Source organism: Bubalus bubalis, chromosome 9 (genome assembly GCF_019923935.1).
Source record: "Bubalus bubalis isolate 160015118507 breed Murrah chromosome 9, NDDB_SH_1, whole genome shotgun sequence".
NCBI classification, from domain to species: Eukaryota; Metazoa; Chordata; class Mammalia; order Artiodactyla; family Bovidae; genus Bubalus; species Bubalus bubalis.
In genome coordinates this window covers 73,671,715-73,692,889 of record NC_059165.1, presented here as the reverse complement: position 1 = coordinate 73,692,889, position 21,175 = coordinate 73,671,715, and the positions used below count along the sequence as shown (strand labels likewise).

The 21,175-nt window shown below is 46.0% G+C and overlaps 1 protein-coding gene across 3 annotated transcripts in view; it reads left to right on the top strand.

The window, feature by feature from the left end:
* Positions 1-9,759, top strand: part of SEMA6A (semaphorin 6A) — a 131,274-nt gene extending 121,515 nt beyond the window's left edge. For all 3 annotated transcript variants that reach the window (XM_006078741.4, XM_006078739.4, XM_006078740.4), the window contains one exon: positions 5,464-9,759. In XM_006078741.4, coding sequence (XP_006078803.3) covers positions 5,464-6,668 — 1,205 coding nt within the window. In that variant the 3' untranslated portion in view covers positions 6,669-9,759. The remainder of the gene's footprint in view (positions 1-5,463) is intronic.
* Positions 9,760-21,175: the final 11,416 nt, after the last annotated feature.

Below are 21,175 nucleotides of genomic sequence, written 5' to 3'. Positions count from 1 at the left end.
CTCCCCTCCATGCCTTGGTTCTTGTTGCTCTCTCCACTTGGGTTGACATCCCATGCACTTGAAGACTTAGCTCAAATGCCAGCTCCTATATAAAGCCTTTGCCCATCCGTATTAGGTAGAAGCAATCATCTCACGATGCTTCTGGGCTTTGGATGTAGTTCATATGCACACACCTACCTTCTCCCATACTGGATCACAGACTTTGTGCCTCCTTCATCTTTGTCTCCCCAAAGCCCACCAAGGGACTTTCATCCATGCTCAGTAATTGTTTGCTGAAGGCAGCCGCAAGGTGCGTTTGGTCAAAACCTTGTTAGTCCAGGAGAGGACAGTCAAGGCGCCAACAAAATCGCAATCCAGCCCTGAGTTAGGAGAGTATCTTTTCTGAGGCATGTTGTTCCCAAGCCTGGCGCTGGGCATCCTGTGCAGACTAGAGGCAATGGTAGAGAATCTTCGAGCTACCAAAAACCATTATTTAAATAAGGAACTTGATGTTTGACATTTCAAAGTGCATGGACATCGTCATCATAGGAAAAATCAGAACTGTGTTGGGTTTCCTCTTATTTTGCCATTTATAACTGCTCTTATTGTGAATTACATATTGTAGGGCCTGGAGGGTGGGGTTGTTCATAATCTTTTCAGCCTCTAAAGAGCTTCACACTGCCCCTCTGAGACCTCCTTCCAGCAGCCTCTGAAAACTCTCTCAGCTAAGAAAAAAAAAAGTGGAGATTCTATTCTTTCTCAGTTCTGCCAATTTAAGGCATGATTTCAGAGAAATCTTTGAGCCATTGTGTGTCTAGCTTCCTGCAATAGGAAGGTGGAAAGAATAACCATTTAGCACCTCATGACTGGTGAGAAATAGCTGGTGGTTAATGAATCAATGCAAAGGGTTTCTCAGATACTGTTTTCATTACTAATGCCCCATTTTCAACTGGCGAGAGCAGAAGGCCCAGGGGTTGGTAGAGGAAGGTATTCCAACAGCCCAGGGTGGAAAAGGCATCACCCTACAAAGGCCCTTCTACTTGCCTAGGGTTTCAGTGCCACTCCTGAAGCAATGATGTTCCTTCAACCCTAACCCTGAGCCCTTTGCAAAGACGCATTGGTTTTGTATTAGCTGATTTCGCTGGAGCACTCAGTTGTTACAAATAACCCATTTACCTTCATCCTCTCTTTTGGAATTATCCCAGAACAAATATCTTTTTACTTTAAAAATAGTTTATCCTATTATTATTTTGAATACATATCGAGCACCTTTATAGATTTCTTTCATCTAGTGGTTGTTAGTATGATTATATTGTTATATGGGGATATTCTGTGATTTCAGAAGCAAGTCACTTCAAAGATGACCCACCAAGTTTAGAAGTCTATTTAAAAACTGTCTCTAAATGTGTTGCAAACCCGTTTATTTAATAATTACTCAGTAAGTGCTCGACCAAGAGCCCTGGGGATGGTGAGGATTATAAACACATATAAAATATGTACCCTACCCTCAAGGAGCTGATTATAGGATTATTACCCCACTAGGAGTCTAACTCGGAGAAGGCAATGGCACCCCACTCCAGTACTCTTGCCTGAAAAATCCCATGGATGGAGGAGCCTGGTGGGCTGCAGTCCATGGGGTCACTAAGAGTCGGACATGACTGAGCGACTTCACTTTAACTTTACACTTTCATGCATTGGAGAAGGAAATGGCAACCCACTCCAGTGTTCTTGCCTGGAGAATCCCAGGGATGGGGGAGCCTGGTGGGCTGCCGTCTATGGGGTCGCACAGAGTCGGACATGACTGAAGAGACTTAGCAGCAGCAGCAGCAGCAGGAGTCTAGTAATATGTATGAGTCCTAAGTCATTTCGGTAATGTCAGACTCTTTGCAACCCCATGGACTATAGCCCACCAGGCTCTTCTGTCCAAGGGATTCTCTAGGCAAGAATACTGGAGTGATTGCCAAGCCCTCCTCCAGGGGATCTTCTCAACCCAGGGATCAAACCTGCATCTGTTTACATCTCCTGCACTGGCAGGAAGGTTCTTTACCACTAGTGCCACCTGGGAAGCCCAACTAGTAACATAATCACTGTGTTTTGCTGAACATTTCCCACTGTTGTTGTTTCACTTATTTCAAAATTCAGGGCCTACAGGCAATCCTGAAACAGAGGTACATGTTCCCTGATGTTGCCTCAACATATCAACCTTTTGGCAACATTTGCAAAGCCCAAGGATTGGAGCTGGGAAGAACACATCTGCCCCTCCTCTGGGAGACCCATAGCAAATGGAATCTAATGGCAAAGCTGTGACTGTCACTCTGAAGCCCTCCGTGAGCCACTAACCCCCCCATCTCTCTTTGGTGGCTTCCTCTGATCTTTAGATGTGTCCAGCAAACTGCTGTACTTAAGCTCTTTCTTAATCATTATTTCAACTGATTCTTATAACTACGCAATAAGGCATTAAAATTAAGGGTGTTTACCCCACATTACAGATGGAAAAAACTGAGGCCCAGAGACATTGTCATTTGCTTAATGGTCACCCAGCAGTAAGTGGGAGCCTACAACTCCAGGCCTTTGAAGATCTCTAGTGTTACACTACCCTCAGCCTGACTGACAGGTCTGGTGTGTTCAAGTCTTCACAATGACCATCTGTACAAAGCTGATTTCATCATTTCCACAGATGCTGCTTTGCCCTTTTCTTATGATATAATCAGAAAGCTTTAAGTTTGGAAGGCATCTTCCAAAAATAACTTTTCACGTCTTATCTTCTTGACTTTGCTTTCAAGTTAATCTCTGATCTGTTTCTAACTTTGGACATGGGGTTTCTGATTTTGCACAAGCAGAGGAGGGAAGCCACCTGTTTCAAGGTAGCTATCTCAAAGCCCAAGAAATGCAGAAAGGTTTTTAAAGACACTATTTACATAACAAAATGAGCCAAAGAAAGCTGTCTGAGACTATTTTTCTCAAAGGTCAGACCCTGCCTGATTTGTTAAACAACCAAAAACCTGAACTCAAATGTAATGCACTAAAAGAGTCTTTCCCAGTGAAAGAGCAAATGGGGTCCAAGAGACTCGGATAGTTAAGGACCTTCAGACATGAAAGACTATTTGGGAGCTAAAAGCAAAGTTAAGAAGCAATGTATATACTTTAAAATTTTGCAGTTCTCCCAATTAAACAATAAATGAAACAAATGGATTGCTCTAGCCTTCTTCTATGATCCTCTTAAACTTAGATGGTAATTTAAACCGTAAATTGACAGTCAATTGTAGATCACTACCTATCACAAGTATGAATTTATTGGGGAGCCCCCATAAATACAGTTGCCAGAAGGGACCCAAGAAATGCCCACTGCTATGAAACAATCTACCTAATATCTGTATTGAGGGGGGCCTAGCCTGTGTTACTCCCCACTGACATCACCAAGTCAATAAGTGAAATTAAGCCCATTTTATTCACAGGTGTACATTTCTGTGCCATCATATGTAGGTGGTTAAAAATGATGTTTAGTAGAACACCATGCAAAACCAAAGTTGAAAGAAAATTGGTTGCTATAACAAGGAAATGCAAATTTAAGGAAGAAATTCTCATTAGCGCAGTTACTTGGTATTACAACATATTTGGATGCAAGACACCCCACTGTTTGGGGAGCTCCACAGCCTAAAAAGGTGTGAGTTTTAGCTGAATTTCCTGCTGGTTTTTTGCCTCTCAGTTTCTACCCTTTAAAAGTTCATGAAGATAAATCGTGAAATATTTGACAAGTGTCATATTTGGAAATTAGTCAGTGTCTGATCGTATTTTCCCTGGGTAAGTTTCCCCCCTTACCCCTCAACACCAAGGGCATTTGTTTAATCACAGGATCTTTGTTTCTCAAGAGATACTTGGTGTTTCTATAATATTTATTCCCCACCTGCAGTTGCAATCCTTTGTCACAGGACAGTCATTTCCACAGCAACCAACTGTGATGTCACGATTGAGGGGATGAGGACAGTACACAAAGAGAAAGAGAATGCTTTCTTCTCCAGGCTAAGTTTTCTGAGTTTTAAAACCATCGCTTCACCAATCAAAATATTGTAACAGAAAAACCCCATGACAAAGCTGCATTTCCTCAGGGTCTCAGGTGTCACACACAAAGCATTTCAACAGAAGTGTAAGGGTTGTGTGTTGTGGGTTGGGGAAAGGGTAGAGATTTTTATTTCATTTTATTCTCATTCTGTACTACTGATATCTGCCAGTAAAATACATTAAACATATTCCAGAAAGAGTTGATTTAGTTGATGAAAAATGTGTCTCCTGAGACCAGAGAAGGTACATTTTCTGTCTTACTATCATTTCCATAATAGGAACAATGTTTACATTTCCTCAGCCCATGTTAGAGTCTCTAATGTATTCATGTTCTTTCACTCTCCAGAGGCAGGAATCGAGGTATTTGAGATTTTATTTTTTCAGCTACTGCATCAAGCACTTAAGATCTGACAATTGTGATGTGTATTCTCACTTGGCATTAAAAAATAAAAGCTTCAGTGTTTGCATTTGATTAGAGTCTCTCAGCTTGGTGGCTGATTAAGCAGGAACAGGGAAAGCCACTTTCTTCAGAAACACAGCATCTTGGTTAATGTAGTGTAAGATTATTGACAGGCAGAGTCACATAATTTTTATTAAATTGAAGAGATTAGCTCTGCTGAAGAATCTCACCGTGATAGCAAACTCTAGCTGTAATAATGAGACCTGACACTTCTCAAACCCACTCTACAGGACCCCAAATGGTCTCTACTTTGAAATAGTCTTTCAGCTCAAGTAGAGGAAGAGCTTCATTCAAATATTCAGCATATTTACCTAAAATTGAGTTTTTTTACATGGGTTCTTTGTTTGGGGAGAAGTGATGCAAAATCAGCATAAACATTTGTTATCTATGGGCTTTAGCTACTCTCTTTCATTATAAATGATACCCACTGTCTTTTCCCCTGTTGCTTGAAATGCTAACCTAACTGTTCTCCAGACAGAGGCCATGGGGCCCACCAGGAAGTAAGTCATCAGCAAACTCCCTGGAAGCCTGGAGCAGTGTGCCATTTGTTCATTTAACATGCATAAAAGTATTGCCTATTTCCCCTGACTCAAAATACCTCACTGGCACTTTTATGATGGGGAAGATTGAAAAAAAGATGAAAAGGGAAAAAGGATTAGATTTTGGAAAGGAAAAAACCGCCATATTCCAAGGACTGGACCAACTTAGAGCCCATACTTGAAAAGAGGGGAATGCACCTTTTCAAAACACAAAGAAGACAATAAGGGAAGTCTCTTTACATCCTGGGGGGTGGGGCGGGGAGGATTAATGAGTTAATGTTTGGCAAGAGGGAGCCTCAAAGACAAGTTCTGCAGAGGTGCCATTGTCACTTATTACTGTTATTAATTAACAGGGTGAATGCCAAACAAAATTAAGCCTTGGGGTCTGCTCTCATTTCTTCACACCATATGCGATGTCTTTTGCAGGAGTGATTCGGGAGAGCTATCTCAAAGGCCACGACCAGCTCGTTCCTGTCACCCTCCTGGCCATCGCGGTCATTCTGGCTTTTGTCATGGGGGCCGTGTTCTCGGGCATCATCGTCTACTGCATCTGCGATCACCGGCGCAAAGACGTGTCCTCCGTGCAGCGCAAGGAGAAGGAGCTCACCCACTCGCGCCGCGGCTCCATGAGCAGCGTCACCAAGCTCAGCGGCCTCTTCGGGGACACCCAGTCCAAAGACCCCAAGCCGGAGGCCATCCTCACACCACTCATGCACAACGGCAAGCTCGCCACTCCCAGCAACACCGCCAAGATGCTCATCAAGGCCGATCAGCACCACCTGGACCTGGCCGCCCTGCCCACCCCGGAGTCCACGCCGACGCTGCAGCAGAAACGCAAGCCCAGCCGCGGCAGCCGCGAGTGGGAACGGAATCAGAACCTCATCAACGCCTGCACCAAGGACATGCCCCCCATGGGCTCCCCAGTGATCCCCACTGACCTGCCCCTGCGGGCCTCCCCCAGCCACATCCCCAGCGTGGTCGTGCTGCCCACCACGAGGCAGGGCTACCAGCACGAGTACGTGGACCAGCCCAAAATGAGCGAGGTGGCGCAGATGGCGCTGGAGGACCAGGCGGCCACCCTGGAGTATAAGACCATCAAGGAACATCTCAGCAGCAAGAGTCCAAACCATGGGGTGAACCTGGTGGAGAACCTGGACAGCCTGCCCCCCAAAGTCCCCCAGCGGGAGGCCTCTCTGGGCCCTCCCGGAGCCTCCCTGTCGCAGAACAGCCTGAGCAAGCGGCTGGAGATGCGCCCCTCCTCGTCCTACGGGCTGGACTATAAGAGGAGCTACCCCACGAACTCGCTCACCAGAAGCCATCAGGCCGCCACCCTCAAAAGAAACAATACTAACTCCTCCAATTCCTCCCACCTCTCCAGGAACCAGAGCTTTGGCCGGGGAGACAACCCGCCCCCTGCCCCACAGAGGGTGGACTCCATCCAGGCGCACAGCTCGCCGCAGCCCTCAGGCCAGGCCGTGACTGTGTCGAGGCAGCCCAGCCTCAACAGCGCTTACAACTCACTGACCCGGGCGGGGCTGAAGCGCACGCCCTCGCTAAAGCCGGACGTGCCCCCCAAACCCTCCTTTGCCCCTCTTTCCACATCCATGAAGCCCAACGACGCGTGTACATAATCCCCGGGGTGGGGAGGGGGCAGGTGTCGAACCAGCAGGAAAAGGCGAGGCGCCCGCCCGCTCAGCTCGGCAAGGTTCTCCATGGCTGAGTACCCACCCGACCAAGACGGCCGCGGCGGCGCCCGGGACTCTGAGTCCCTCCCTGGGACGCAGTGGGGGGAAGGGACTGTCGACAATTGGGCCGTGCGGTTCGGTGAAGGTTCGTGACGAAGGACTCACCTCCATTTTTCTTCCTTCACTCTTCCCCGACGCCCTGCAACAGGTTGGACTCCCGAAAGACTTCAATCAGCATCACAAACATGAGCCAAAAGCACACATACCCACCCCTCCACCCACGCCTACCGTGTGCGTCTGCACGCCTGCGTGCGTTCGCGCGGGTGGACGCGCGCGCACACACACACACACACACACACACACACACACACACACACGTGGATAGCAACGGCAACATCGTGTCCATGACTGCACGGGGCGCTGCCCCACTGGGCCAGCGCTCCTACCTGCAAAACACATTTTTTAAAAATGAGAATTAAAAAGACAAAAAAAAAAAGAATTCATTGATAATTCTAACTCAGACTTTAACAATGGCAGAAGTTTACTATGCGCAGATACTGTGAAATGCCCACCAGTTACAGCTTTCTGTTATAACAGATGAATGCCATGCTGGGCAACTATGTCATAGATTTCTGCTCCTCTCTTTTAATGAAATAACGTGACCGTTAACGCAAGTAACTCTTTATTTATTGTTCACATTTTTTTTTCCTTAAGGAAAGGACTCTTCCACATACCACATCCTCTGAACAGCTCTTCAGAAAGCCCCCTTGATAGTTAAAACTATTTAACGTGAAATCCATTAACTGGAATAATTGAGTTTCTTTATTTTTACAATAAATTCACAGAGTAAATAAGTCGGAGCTGGAATTCTGAGCTTTGTGTTTGGACTGTCTGATCTCTAGCTAAAGAAAAAACACTTAAGAGGGGAATATTTATTTAAATCTACCAGCTTAATTTTCTGGTCAGGTCCCTGGCCTATAACATGCAAAAGAATAATTTGTTTAAAAGTCCTTCCAGATCCTAACTTCTAAAGCAACCAGGAGAGGAACTCTGAGAATGGCACTTTGTGTCGCATTGCTGCCAACATAGCTTTGTCAGGGGTTCCTACTTTCTGTGAAGGCACCAGCTTGTGAAACACCATCTCATTTCACCTTGCATGTGAGACAGCAAACAAAATCTACCAATGGTGTGAACTAATTAATATGCTGGCTGCTACCTTGCATAAATTAATGGTTTGATCACACAGGTTTTTCGTGGGGTTACATCTGTGAATAGCCTGTTTTCCACATGTAAATTTGTGCCTTACACCCTGAGTTGTATACACTTGTAAACTGTCATTATGATAATCTTGTCCCTCTTTTGAAATAAATGCAGATATTTATTTGATCCTCCCTCCTCCCACCCCCACTGCAGTCCTCTGGAAGCTTAGCCTCCAGCTGAGGGAAGGAGGATGCAGTAGTGATGATTATAGGGGAGCCGGGTGGTACCACAGCCCGATTCACACTTCCATCTAGTGGTGCCAACCCCAACCACCCTTTGGCCATTCTGCCAAGCACGGATCCCAGTGTTGTGGGTGGCAAATCCCCTTTCTTCCTCCAGAGCTCCCTGCTTCCCTTGTATTCTCAGATCATTTCAACATGATGATGTCCTCATTAGCCAGCAGAAAAGGGACTAATGTCCCAGTCCCCATTTCTGCTGTGTCCACTGCCAGGAGAACACGCTGTGTAAGGTTGGGCAGGCACCTGGGGGAAGTCTCCAAGCCATGTGCTAGGCACACACGTGCAATGCACACAAAGAAATAACATGGAAATAGATGCAGGCAGGCTGGTCCCTGCTGTGATTAATGAGTAACTCCAAGTACAAGGCCAACCACAATGGATGCTGCGAAAACGTTGACTGGGGCAAAAGGTTTTTAATTTTTTTTTATTTCACTATCCTGTTGTGGCTGTTGTTTGTAGGGGGAGGGGGTGGGGTGTGTGTTTTTCCCCTTGGTTTTCATTAGCTCAAGCACACACAAGGGACTTTTGTTTACTTACTCTATTGCAAAGAACTGTCAACATACTGTAAACTGGGAGCATTGTTGTTGGTTGTTATTGTTTTTTTAAACCGCTAAACAGTATACCTGGTGGCCTCTTTGTCTCGTTTTCATTTCCAGTTCAATCTCTGGGTTTAGTTTTGTCTTAAAAAGGAAACTTCTGAAAAAGACGATCAGGGATAACTTTGAATTGGCTAGTGAAGAGTGGTACCTCCATAATCAGAATGAGACCCGGGTGTGCAGCCAGAACTCATGCACTACCTTCTTATTCCAGACACCCCTTCAGTTTTGCTCTTGTTGGGGATAGGTTTTTGTTGTTCTTGTGTTGTTATGCTTTTGTTAATGGAATCCATATTCACACCCTGTGAACTCTGTGCCCTGAAACCATGAAACTTCGCTGCAAAGAGAGATATTGTCTCTTTCCGTCTATTTTCCTTAGAAATGGGGAACTTAGGAAGATGATGGGTATAATCACCCTGCTGCCTTCTTCCCCAAGCTTCACTCCCACCAGAAATGAGGTGCAGCACCCACCTGCTCTCTCTGGTCCCCATGTGCGGGCATCAATGCCTCAGCTGTGTTACAGAGACCCGTGTCTGCCTCCACCCCTCCCTGCCTCCCACAACCCATCACTCATGGTGTTAACCCTAAAATGCCCACAGGTATTGAGGTGGTCTTCTGCATTGAAGTATTTTTCCCGTTTTCTTTTGTTCCCCACAGCGTGTGGGGGGAGGGTCCCTAAACCTGAGTGTGCCTTTGCTCTCCACCCTTGCTAGACACTGGTAGATGCAACCAACTCAGATTTATATTTGTTGTAAAGTTGTAAAAATATTGTGATGTCACCAATTTTCCTTCCATCTCCACATCCCCTAACATCTGATTCATGACTTAATGTATGTTGTAAAAAAGTAAAAAAAAGAAGAGAAAAAAAGGGAAAAAAGACAAAAAGGCAAGGAAAAGGCTCTTTATTACTTAAAAGTAATAAAACAAGACTGTTCTGCATTCTCTTTTGTGTCCTGAATGCTTTTGTTTATCTCGTAATTTCCTCCTTTCTCGCCCCTCCCCTTTTGGGCTTGGATGCTTCTCTTTCCATCTCTATTTGGCTTCCAAAGCATAAATCACAATGTAGTTAGGCCCATTTGTTTGCAGTACCCACACCCTGCTCCCCAAATTATTGATGTGTTTTCTCTGCCTGCACCCAGCCCGGAGCAGGATTGGAGCAGAAGCCACCAGTAATTAAAAGGCAGAGCACACGTTGACTCCCTCGATTCATTTTATGCATTTTCTTTTTATGGGCTTGTTCATCATCAAACATTTATGGTAGGCTTGATAGTTTAAGAGATCAAGGCTAGGATTTTAGTATGTAAGGTCCACTAAAAATAGATCTTTGCACAGATGTGACTTCAGCCTTTTTACATATTAATAAGGTAGAGGGTGCCAGATTTTACTCCTTGTTAGCATCTATCTCTTATAAGCCAGAAGACATGGTTGGAGGTATATTGCAGTACAGGACTTGGTTTTTATTTTGCAGGGTAGCATTTTGAAATGCCTAGATCAGGTTTTTTACCCCTTGTGGAGTATTTTTAAAACAGTTATTTAAATAAGTCTTCAGCTGTAGTATTTTACTGTTGACCTTCTGAAATCATTTTTTTCAAGTGTTTTGGGTCAGTTTGAGTGTGAAAAGCTGTGGTTGGACCTCAGTTTACACCCCTCAGTGGTCTGGTCACCTTTTGCTAAGTTATTTCCAATTGTTTTACTTGAATCCCACCCACAGGGCCAAGTGCTATCAGGCACAAAGTTGACTAGAATATAGTCTCTGCCTCCTCATTTATAAGGAGGGGTGGACATGGCCTCTAAGACTGGGAGATGGGAACAAAGTGCTGAGGGAAAGGCCCAGCGATCTGGGGCTCTGCATATGAGCTGGTCCTTATAGAATCAGTTCTCTGGATGTCTGACCCAGACGGAAGGGCTAACTTGTACAAAGGTGCCAAGGGCGCTGTGATTGCAACACAGAAAGTTTAGTGAACCTTGAGCGGGATCTGTGAAAGAGCCTGGCCAGGGCAGGGCTGGGAAAAGGGGTCAGACCAGGAGAGGCCTGTGTACCATGGGCAGGATCTAGCTGATGGGCAGTGGAGCGCATTAGAAGTCTGTGAAGCTGCACGCACATGTGTTTGTGTTTAGAAAGCTACCCAGCAGTAATGTGGAAAATGGACTGGTTCAGGAAGAGGCTGCTGACTGTTGGGCGGTGTGCCAAGCGGCATGCCAAGTTGGTAGGAGCAATGCATGAAAACCCCACATCCGGTTTTGGATTCTTCAGCCACTCAGTCATGTCCAACTATTTGCAACCCCATGAACTGCAGCACGCCAGGCTTCCCTGTCCATTACCAACTCCCAGAGCTTACTCAAACTCATGTCCATCGAGTTGGTGATGTCATCCAACCATCTCATCCTCTGTCATCCCCTTCTCCCACCTTCAATCTTTCCCAGCATCATGGTCTTTTCCAATGAGTCAGTTCTTCACATCAGGTGGTCAAAGTGTTGGAGTTTCAGCTTCAGCATCAGTCCTTCCAATGAATATTCAGGACTGATTTCCTTTAGGATGGACTGGTTGGATCTCCTTGCAGTCCACGGGACTCTCTAGAGTCTTCTCCAACACCACAGTTCAAAAGCATCAATTTTTCAGTGCTCAGCTTTCTTTATGGACCAACTCTCACATCTATACATGACTACTGGAAAAACCATAGCTTTGACTAGAGAGACCTTTGTTGGCAATTTCTCTGCTTTTTAGTATGCTGTCTAGGTTGGTCATAGTCTTTTAATTTCATGGCTTAGTCACCATCCACAGTGATTTTGGAACCCAAGAAAATAAAATCTGCCACCGTTTCCCTTTTTTCCCCTTCTATTTGCCATGAAGTGATGGGACCAGATGCCATGATCTTAGTTTCTGAATGTTGAATTTTAAGCCAGTTTTTTCACTCTCCTCTTTCACCTTCATCATTAGAGTAATACTAGCTTAAAAGACCTGACACCTACTACTCCCAAACTGAATCTCCAAATTACTCAGCCATCCTTCCGGAAGTCATTTGGACATGCCTCACTCTTCCCCAGCTGAGCATCCCAAATTCCTTCATCCAGGTTGAGGCAAAGGGAAAGGCTGAGGTTCAGACCACACTGACAAGTAGGTAGACAGGTCCTGCCTACCGTGCAATCTGAAACTTGAGATGGTGACTTTCACTGAAGTCGGCTTTGTCGGTGGTGAAGAGGTGACCAAGGCTGACCAGATGCAGCCTATATTTTAGCTGCATTTTAGGCCCTGGGGATGTCCCTGCTCAGACCTGAGATGTGCATCAGGTAACCCAGCTTTTCAACTGTGTTTCCTTGCTTGCCTGTTACAGGGTTGGTGGCTTCTGCCAAAAGTTTTTAGACAGCCAGCTCCCAGGAGTGGCTGTCCCAATACAGGCCAAGTATTTCATGGGGCCAGGCTAGGTATTTCATGGGGCCAGAGTTGGTGTCTTAGACCTGCCTGCTTCCCTTAAGTACCATGTCAAGCAAGCACAAACTTGTCTCATTGTTCAGTCTTGTAAGTTGGCAGAAGACATACAAGACTCACAGAATCACAGGGCCTAGGTTTGACTGCCAGAACAAAAGCTCTTTCCAGAAAAGTCATTCAGTAAGTGAAATAGAAGTTGTCAGAAGGGCACCTACAGTTTCAGGACCCTGGGATATTTTGCATGAGGGAAAGGGGTGAGGGAGATTTCAAAGAACCCTTTAGTAACAAAATAGCACAATTAAGAGCTTAATCCTTGTCCAGGCTGAACACTGTGACAGCTGGGTGTTTGGACTCAGTAACCCTTAGAAACCTGCATCTCACGCCCGTCTTAAACCCAGGTGGTGACGTGGCTCTTGTACAGAATTGGGAAGGAAGGCTCACAATTATTGATCGGGCCTGCCAGACAGATGGGGATCTTCAATATTCCATTTAGACTATTGTGTATCCTCAGCTCTAACCCCTAGGGGATGCCTGGAGGTGGGGGTGGTTAACCTCAACAGAGGGTTAGGGCTGAACTGATGCACATTAGATATGACTGGGCAGAAAAACGTGCAGATGTCCCTCTGGCAAATGGAAATGAAATCTGAGCCAATCCAGAGAGGCAGCTGAGTGGTAGGGAGTTCCCCAACCCCTCGGTAAACACATCCCTGCACACATGTGCACACAGCTGCTGTGACAAGGCTTTTCCCCCCTTGGTCTAAAACCAAACCTGGCACAGGGGTCAGAACCAGTGCCCACTGGACGTGGACCCTTTGGGAAGGCTTCCTCCCTTTTCCTGATAAAACATGCGTTCCATCTCAGCACTTTGTGGTCAAAAGTGAACAGTCATAAGGGGCTTCCAGGTGGCTCAGCAGTAAAAGAATCCACATGCAGTGCAGGAGACGCAGGTTCAATCCCTGGTCTGGGAACAGGAAATGGCAACCTACTCCAGTACTCTTGCCTGGAGAATCCCGTGGACACAGGAGCCTGGCGGACTGCAACCCATGGGGTCACCAAGAGTCAGACACGACTGAGTGACTAAGCGTGCACACACAAACTCTCATAAACCATAGTCACAGGAGTGGGAGCCACGACCTTTGCAGAGGGGCCTGGACACGGGTCACTGGCAGCCCACAGGCACTGGCCGTTTTTTTATTCTTCCTAATCTGCTTCAAATAGGAGATTCTCTCTTGAGAATCACTAACATCAAGTGATTGGTCCCACATTATTGGTCCCACTGACGGAGCTGCAATAATGGTTCAAATAAGGGGATGTTAATGAAGGCGAAAGTAGGACACCATGAAATTGAAGGCATTTTTCTCATTGATGATTTTCAGTTTAAAAAAAAAAAAAAAACAGATGAAGGTGACATTGGATACAACACCAGTGCCAGGCAACCAACACGAAAAGAAACTCTGGCAGGATTCCCAGGGGTCTCCTAGGATGAGAAAGATGATGAAAACTCTGTCTGAGAACCAAACGCTCTCTTTTATCCTGTTCATCATGACACCTGCCCTGACCACGTTACAGGGTGATGAGAAAGCGGGTGATCTCAACAAACTTCTTTCTTAGGTACGGACACTGAACATTTTGCAGGCCTGATCCGTGTCAGCGCAGAAGCACAAATTTCAAAAATAAGGCTAATGCTTGCTTCATAAAAGATGAAATGTGGAATGGCACCAACCCAAAAGAAGCAGGTCTTCTGATTGCTGATGAAAATGACAATTTACACTGGGGGCATTTTATAGTCTGCAGACATAATCTTATCCATTATATCATTAGATCCTCATAGCAGCCTGGTGGGGTGGGCAGCCACATATATGATTATCTTCATTTTACAGAAATTGGACTTTAGAGACAAGGGATGTTACTTGAGCAGTGATTGACATTAAAAAATATGAAGTCATGTTTCTAAAACCTGTGTGTTGACATCATCCCTTCAGCTCTCTCGGGGACACCTCAGGTTACACAATTATTCTGCTTCACCAAAGGGGAAAAGCCTCCCACAGCATTTCCCAGGAGAGATGGTTACAACAATAAAAGTCCCCAAAATAAAGGCGAGGTGCACACGTTCTATTTTGAGGGCATTGTGCTCTAATATTTTTCCATCATTAAAGAACACATCTCTTCCTTCCTGTGTCTGCAAAGTCCTGATGCCAGCCGGGTTATAAGGAACTATCCACAGTGCAAGAAAAGAAAGAGCTGAAGCCAAATTCCCTGACCTCCCTTCTGGAGATGCACCCTGCCACTTCAGGGGCGGTGACGCGGGCTGCCTCAGTGGAAGAAAAGGATGAAAGGCCTGGCTGTTATAGCTTCTTCTTCCTATCCGAACCCCAAGAGCACAAGAGAAATTTAAGAAGCTTAAGAGAACGCAGGATTAATTCGGAACACAGAAGAAGAAATGTCCCCTATGTAGAAGGGTAAAGACTCTGCTTACCCTTCCTTTCATAGAATGAGGACAAGTAAGTAAAGAGGAAGAGGTAAGTAAGAAATAGCCCAGGTGGGGGCTGCCCTGGTGGGACAGTGGTTAAGAATCTGTGCTCCCAATGCAGGGGGCCTGGGTTCAATTCCTAGTCAGAGAACCAGATCCCACATGTCACAACTAAAAAAATGATACTGCATGCTGCAATTAGGGCTTCTCAGGTGGCGCTAGTGGTAAAGAACCCACCTGCCAATTCAGGAGACATGAGAGATGTGAGAGATGCAAATTAGACCCCTGGGTCAGGAAGATCCCCTGGAAGAGGGCATGGCAACCCACTCCAGTATTCCTGCCTGGAGAATCCCATGGACAGAGGAGCCTGGCGGGCTGTGGCCCATAACGTAGCACAGAGTCAGATATGACTGAAGCGACTTAGCATGCACGCATGATGAAGACCCATGCACGCAATTAAGACCCAGACTAAACAAAAAAATAAATAAATGGTGTTCTTTAAAAAAAGAAATATCCCTGTTGACTTCTCACGTAAGCCCCTTTGGCCACTTTGGCAGTATGGATATCAGCTAAACAATTTGACTCCATCTCTGATGTCAGTGGTGGGATGATTCAGTTGAGCACCTAGACAATTCTGCCAATAGGAGACAGAAGATAGAGATGGCTTCCACCCAGGTACCCATCTTCCTCTGTCACATCACTGCCCATGGCCGCCTGGAATTCATAGGGTACATGGTGTACAAGGGTCAGGCCCATCTCGTCCAGAATGGGTGGCTGGCCTCCCTCCTGCCCTGGGGGCAGCGTGACCCGGCCAGTCACCATGCAGGGCTGTTCTACAGCACTCTGAAAAAGCTGACATCTTCACTCACCTCCTGACTCATAACCTCAGACAGATTCCACTTGGAGGGAGAGGAAAATCACCCTTCTTCTTTACCCCACTGTTCTCTTTCTGCTTGGTTGATGGCTTGCTATTTGTTTGTTTACCAGTTAAAACCCTGTTCCCAACCCACAAGCCTTTTCTCAGTACACAACTATGCTTTCAATAAAGACGAAGGCTTGGCTGGCACCACCTTTGGTAGCTCTGGTACAAAATATATACATAATTCCAATTGCTGCAGGGTGCTGTTTACTTAATTGTGTACTCAAAAAACAGAATGACCTTTGCAGCAATTAACTTTCCCTGATCTAAAGGGTCTGAATCAATAACTGGTTGACTTTGTAAAGGAAGTTTTCTACTCCAAAGTGTGTATTCCAGGACAATACGGACTACAATTGTTGTGAAGACGTGCCTCCTCCATTCCTGGGGAAAGAGTACATTTCTTTTGTGAAACAAAGTTGTCTATAGAAGTCTGACTAGGTGCGGGCTGATTCAAATTCTTATTGGTGTTTAATTTTAAGAACCAAAGATGTGTCCCTCTCTGCTTCCAGGGAGAAGGCCTGTGATCACATTTCTGTCTTGGGGAGAAAAGATAATGTGTTAGACTGACATGAATGAATAGAAACAGGTAAATACTCATATTTCCTTCTGACTTTGTAATTTAAACAGTGTAAGTCAGTAGGGAAGGGCGGTAACTGGAGCCAGAGTAAAGTGAGGTGAAAATTACTAGGTGTTAGAACATCTGCCTCTCATTTTAATTAGGCGACTGTAATAGCAAGATCAAAACCTTTTCCTTGTCACTCAATCTGTTGAGCTTTCTAATTGAGAAACCAAAGGGCTTGTTTTGTCCTCAGGAAAGAGTGACCCAAAAAGATCCTCTCTAATTACCTGGCCAGAGCAGCTGAAGAGCCTGGGCCCAGGGACAGAGCAGGGCTCAGTAGGGGTGGTGTCAGGAGGATGAGATGCCCCACAAAGGCCAGCCCCTGGGGGCTTTTAGGGACAGTCAGCCCTCATTTGGTGACTTAGAGTTCTCACTTCTCACAAGGCAAAGCAGCTGAGAAGAAAGCGCCTCGCATTGTAAGTCTGTGGGCCTACTCTGAGCCGGCCTCCCCAGTTGTGGGGTGGTCATTCACACTCTTGGCATCTTCCTCTTCCCATCTGTGAAGCGGACAATGACGGCACCCCTGTCTACTTTGTGGGAGCGTGTTCAAGTCACCCGAGGTGAATGTTTACTGGTGCTTACAAAACGCAAAATCCTACTGCATTCTTCTTCCCCAACTTGGCATCCAAAATGAGATCCTAGTCCTTTAAATCTTCTGATTAAATAAATGACTTTGAGTCCCCATCCTGCTGATAATGGAAACGTCTCTTTTTTCTCTCTCCCGTAAACACTACTTATCTGAAAACAAAAGCAGCCAGCCGGACCTGGTTAAACAAAAGCCCTGCTTGGCCCAAGAGAGCCCAGGCTCTTTCTTACTGGTGCGGCCATCTCAGCCACATGACGCCTGCTCAGAGGCCAGGGGCTCCCCAGCCTACAGTGCTGTTCTCCTCCTCCATTCCTAGATGGCTGGCTGGGGAGAACTGGTAGTCCTATCACTGAATCCTGCCTTCCCTGCTCCCAAGACTCTTCCTCTCTGCTTGGCTCCAATGCAGTCTCTGGGCTAGACAGCCTGGGCTCCAGAACAGGCCCCAGAATTCACTGCAAGGAGCACAGCTGCAAGTTCACGCACCGCCTTGGGTGTTGAGGCAAGGTTCATGGCATCCTATGATGCCTGGTGGCCCTGGATCACCTGTCCGCTATGGTGACTTGTTGTTGTTCAGTTGCTCAGTCATATCCAACTCTTTGTGACCCCACGGACTGCAGCATGCCAGGCTTCCCTGCCCATCACCAACTCCTGGAGCTTGCTCAAACTCAGGTCTGTCAAGTCAGTGATGCCATCCAACCATCTCGTCCTCTGTCGTCCCCTTCTCCTCCTGTCTTCAATCTTTCCCAACATCAGGGTCTTTTCCAATGAGTCTTGTACTTTCTGCCGACACCCTCATAGCCTCATTCCCTGAGCACACCTCCAGTGCTGCCCTGTCCAGGTCCAAAGTATTTCCAATCTCGGCTCCAGTTGGCCTGGATGGAAGAACTGCTCACTCAGTCCCCAGCCCATCCCTGTGCCACATCCCAAGGGTTTGTGACAGTTTTTTCAAGAGAAAAACTGCTTTGTTACCCCTGTAAAGCATTATACCAGAAATATCAGTGAGAGTCATTATCATGTATCTCGTGGTGCTGAAAGATATAGTTTGACATCCTTCTGTTGGAGAAGATGAAATCATAAGTGGTGGCTCAATAATACACTGCTTGTCCGTGTCTAGAGCTGAGGGCAGGAAGCAGGCGTCCCAATTCCTAATTCACTGCCTGACACCATACGCTGTGAAGTACAGATTTAACTTCTGAAAAAAAGTAACAGCTGAACTTGGAGGCTGAAAAAAAAGACAGAAGTTCATTTCACTCTCATATAAAAGCCCCACAACACAGGATCCAGCAGCTCTGCAATTTTCAACATGCTCTGTCTTTCTTTGGATCTGAGAAGCTCTTCTAATTGTGCTGTTTTCTCAGTCAACAGGAAGAGCAAAGGAGAGTAGAAGGCACGCTGGAGCATTCCCAGCCATTTTTAAGAGCTCATCCCAATAGTTGCAAGGAACTCTTCAGCACATCCCAGGGACAGGAATGTAACTGCAGAGCGACACAAGTGATGGAAACTAGGAAATGTAGACTTCAGAGGCTTGTGCTCAGCGAAAACTCAGAGGTGCACTGGGACTTTAAAAAAGAAGGAGAAGGGACTTCCCTGGTGGTCTAGTGGCTAAGACTCTGTGCTCCCAATTCAACAGGCCCGGGTTCAATCCCTAGTCAGGGAACTAGATCCCACATGCCACAACTAAGACCAGGGGGAAATGAGATGTAATCAACCACGAATTAGGGTTGATTTGGTTTAGGTACCGTGCATCCACCAAGCCTTCTCTGAGTTCTCACGCAGAAGTGGGCTTTCCTTCTCTTGTCCCCCAAGGCAGCCTGTATATACAAGCTTCTCGTTTGTACCACAAACCCATTGGAAAGATTTACTTCTCCATTAGACTGTAAACACACCAAAGGGCAGGAACTGAATCTTTTTCACCTTTGTAAGTCCACAGTCGACAATTGAGCCTGATAAATTGGAGGTACACAAGAAATTATTTGCTAAACTAAGTTATCATCAGAGACAAGACAGTAAGAGTTGAGTCTCCTCACACATCCACGCAGGAACAAAGTTACTGCTGGCAGTCGCCACGGTTGTCATATAACAGCAGGAGCACTGATTACACACTCACCAGGTACCAGACCCTGGCTTATGTGTTTTCCCAACTTTAGCTCACTGAATCCTCACAAGAACCCTGTCTTTGTCAGTGCCATATGACAGATAAGCTAAGTGAAGCACAGACAAATTAAAGAACCTCCGTACTCACTGAGCTGGTGATGGGTCCATGGCCCCCATAGCCAGTGCTTTTAATTATCTTATGTCTTATTAGGTGAGGTGGGCTAGGAGATACTTTTTTAACATGATCAAGAGTGCTTATCAGACACCAGGGCTTCCTGGGTAGTTTGGTTAGTAAAAATAATCCACCTGCAATGCAGGAGAACCCAGTTTGATTCCTGGGAAGGGACAGGCTACCCACTCCAGTATTCTTGGGCTTCTCTGGTGGCTCAGATGGTAAAGAATCCACCTGCAATGCAGAAAACCTGGGTTCGATCCCTGGGTCACGAAGATCCCCTAGAGGAGGACACAGCAACTCACTCCAGTATTCTTGCCTGGAGAATCCCATGGACAGAGAAGCCTGGCAGGCTACAGTCAGTGGGGTCGCAAAGAGTCGGACATGACTGAGCGACTTACACACACACATCAGACACCAAGAGACAGCCAACTCTGCAGGAAGCTAAGTGATTAATGACACAAGGGATGGGAGTCAGACTAATCCCTCAGCGACACTCTTCCAACAGTACAGACAACACCGAACAGCCCATCCCGCAGCTACGCCATATGCTCACTCCCACACCAGTGCTGCAGGGACACTGGTCCTATTTTCCAAAGGGCTTTTGCGTGTGAGATGAAGTTAGCAACTGAAATTTCACATGTCCAAAACAAACAAATTTTCTAATACCCGAAACCCTGGAGCCTCATGAGAGCCCCACCCCAGTACCCACTCAAATACTTACATTGTCTGCAAAATCACAGTAAGAACTAGACACACAGTGATAGCGGAATAGAAATCAAAGATCACCCCAGACGGCAGAGTGGGCATGAGGGGACTGTGAGCCGGTGATGACCCTGAGACACACAAGCACATCAGCCACGGACACCAAGCACATGCATGCTGAATACTAGAGAGAAGGAAGCGGGAGAGGGAGGGAGGGAAAGATGATGGGAGAGGAAGAAAGGATGGCATGAAGAAAGGAGGCAGGTTAGCTTCTCTTTTTTGATGTTCTATGTAAGTAGTGAGAAGAATCTCCTAAAACCATCGTAGAGTTTGTTTTTGTTTTTTTTAAGCAACTAGAGTCTGGGTCGGGGGGCAGGCGGAGGGGGTGGGAGACATGATTTGGAGGGGAAAAGACAACGAGATTTGATTCCACAGACACTTCAGAAATAATGGCATAATCTTATCCGTTTTCAGCAAATACAATCTGAAGCATTCAAGCCTTTGATAAAGGTGTATCACCTTCATTGGTGCAGCAAACTGCAAATTAAGCTTTTTTTTTTTTTTAAATGCTGTTCAAATTGCCGGTAGAGCAACCTTTTATGAGATATGATGGTTCAAACAATTTTGCAAAGAGCAGAAGACAAAGAATACGTTTTTACACTGAACTGGTTTCCTAGGAAACACTGAAAAAAATGTAATAGGATATCTTTTAGAGGTAGTTCAAGGACCAGGGCTCTTCTTTACTTATTTTTTTTTTTTTTTGAGCCATGTTTAATATCTGCCTCTTCCTCTCTCTGCAGTGGGGGCTAGGAGGGTAGAACAAGCTCTCTCGTACCCAGAAGCCCAAGAGTCCTCTCATTAACTGAGTGCCCACTCTACACAAAGGAAAAATATTTGAGCCAAGTTGAGCCTTCATTACTCTCTGCAGCAATGTGAAGAAATTAAAGGGATAGAACTTGAATCTTTTGCTCTACCATTAAAAAAAGAAAATCTCCAAATCCCAACTAAGAAATTAAGCAGAGGGGAAAGCCAACCCACTCTTTTTCAAATCACATCTAAATTAATCTGTTTCAAGGTCTTCAAATACCATTTATTTTAGGTTCATTTTTACTCTGGCTCTTCATCCGTCTCTCTGATGTGCCAGCATAGGCAAGCTGACAGAGTAAGCCTGAATTAGCAGGCTCACACATTTCCCAAGTTCAGACACAAGATCAACCAGGGTCTTGAGGAGGCAGAGAAGCTCTGGGTGAAGAGTTGGGAGAATCCACAGGTCAGGAGCCTTTCAAGGGGCATGGGGTGGTTTGCAATGACACCTTCGCTGGCCCTCATTTCCATCAGTCATCACTCATGTCAAGCAGAAGTCAAA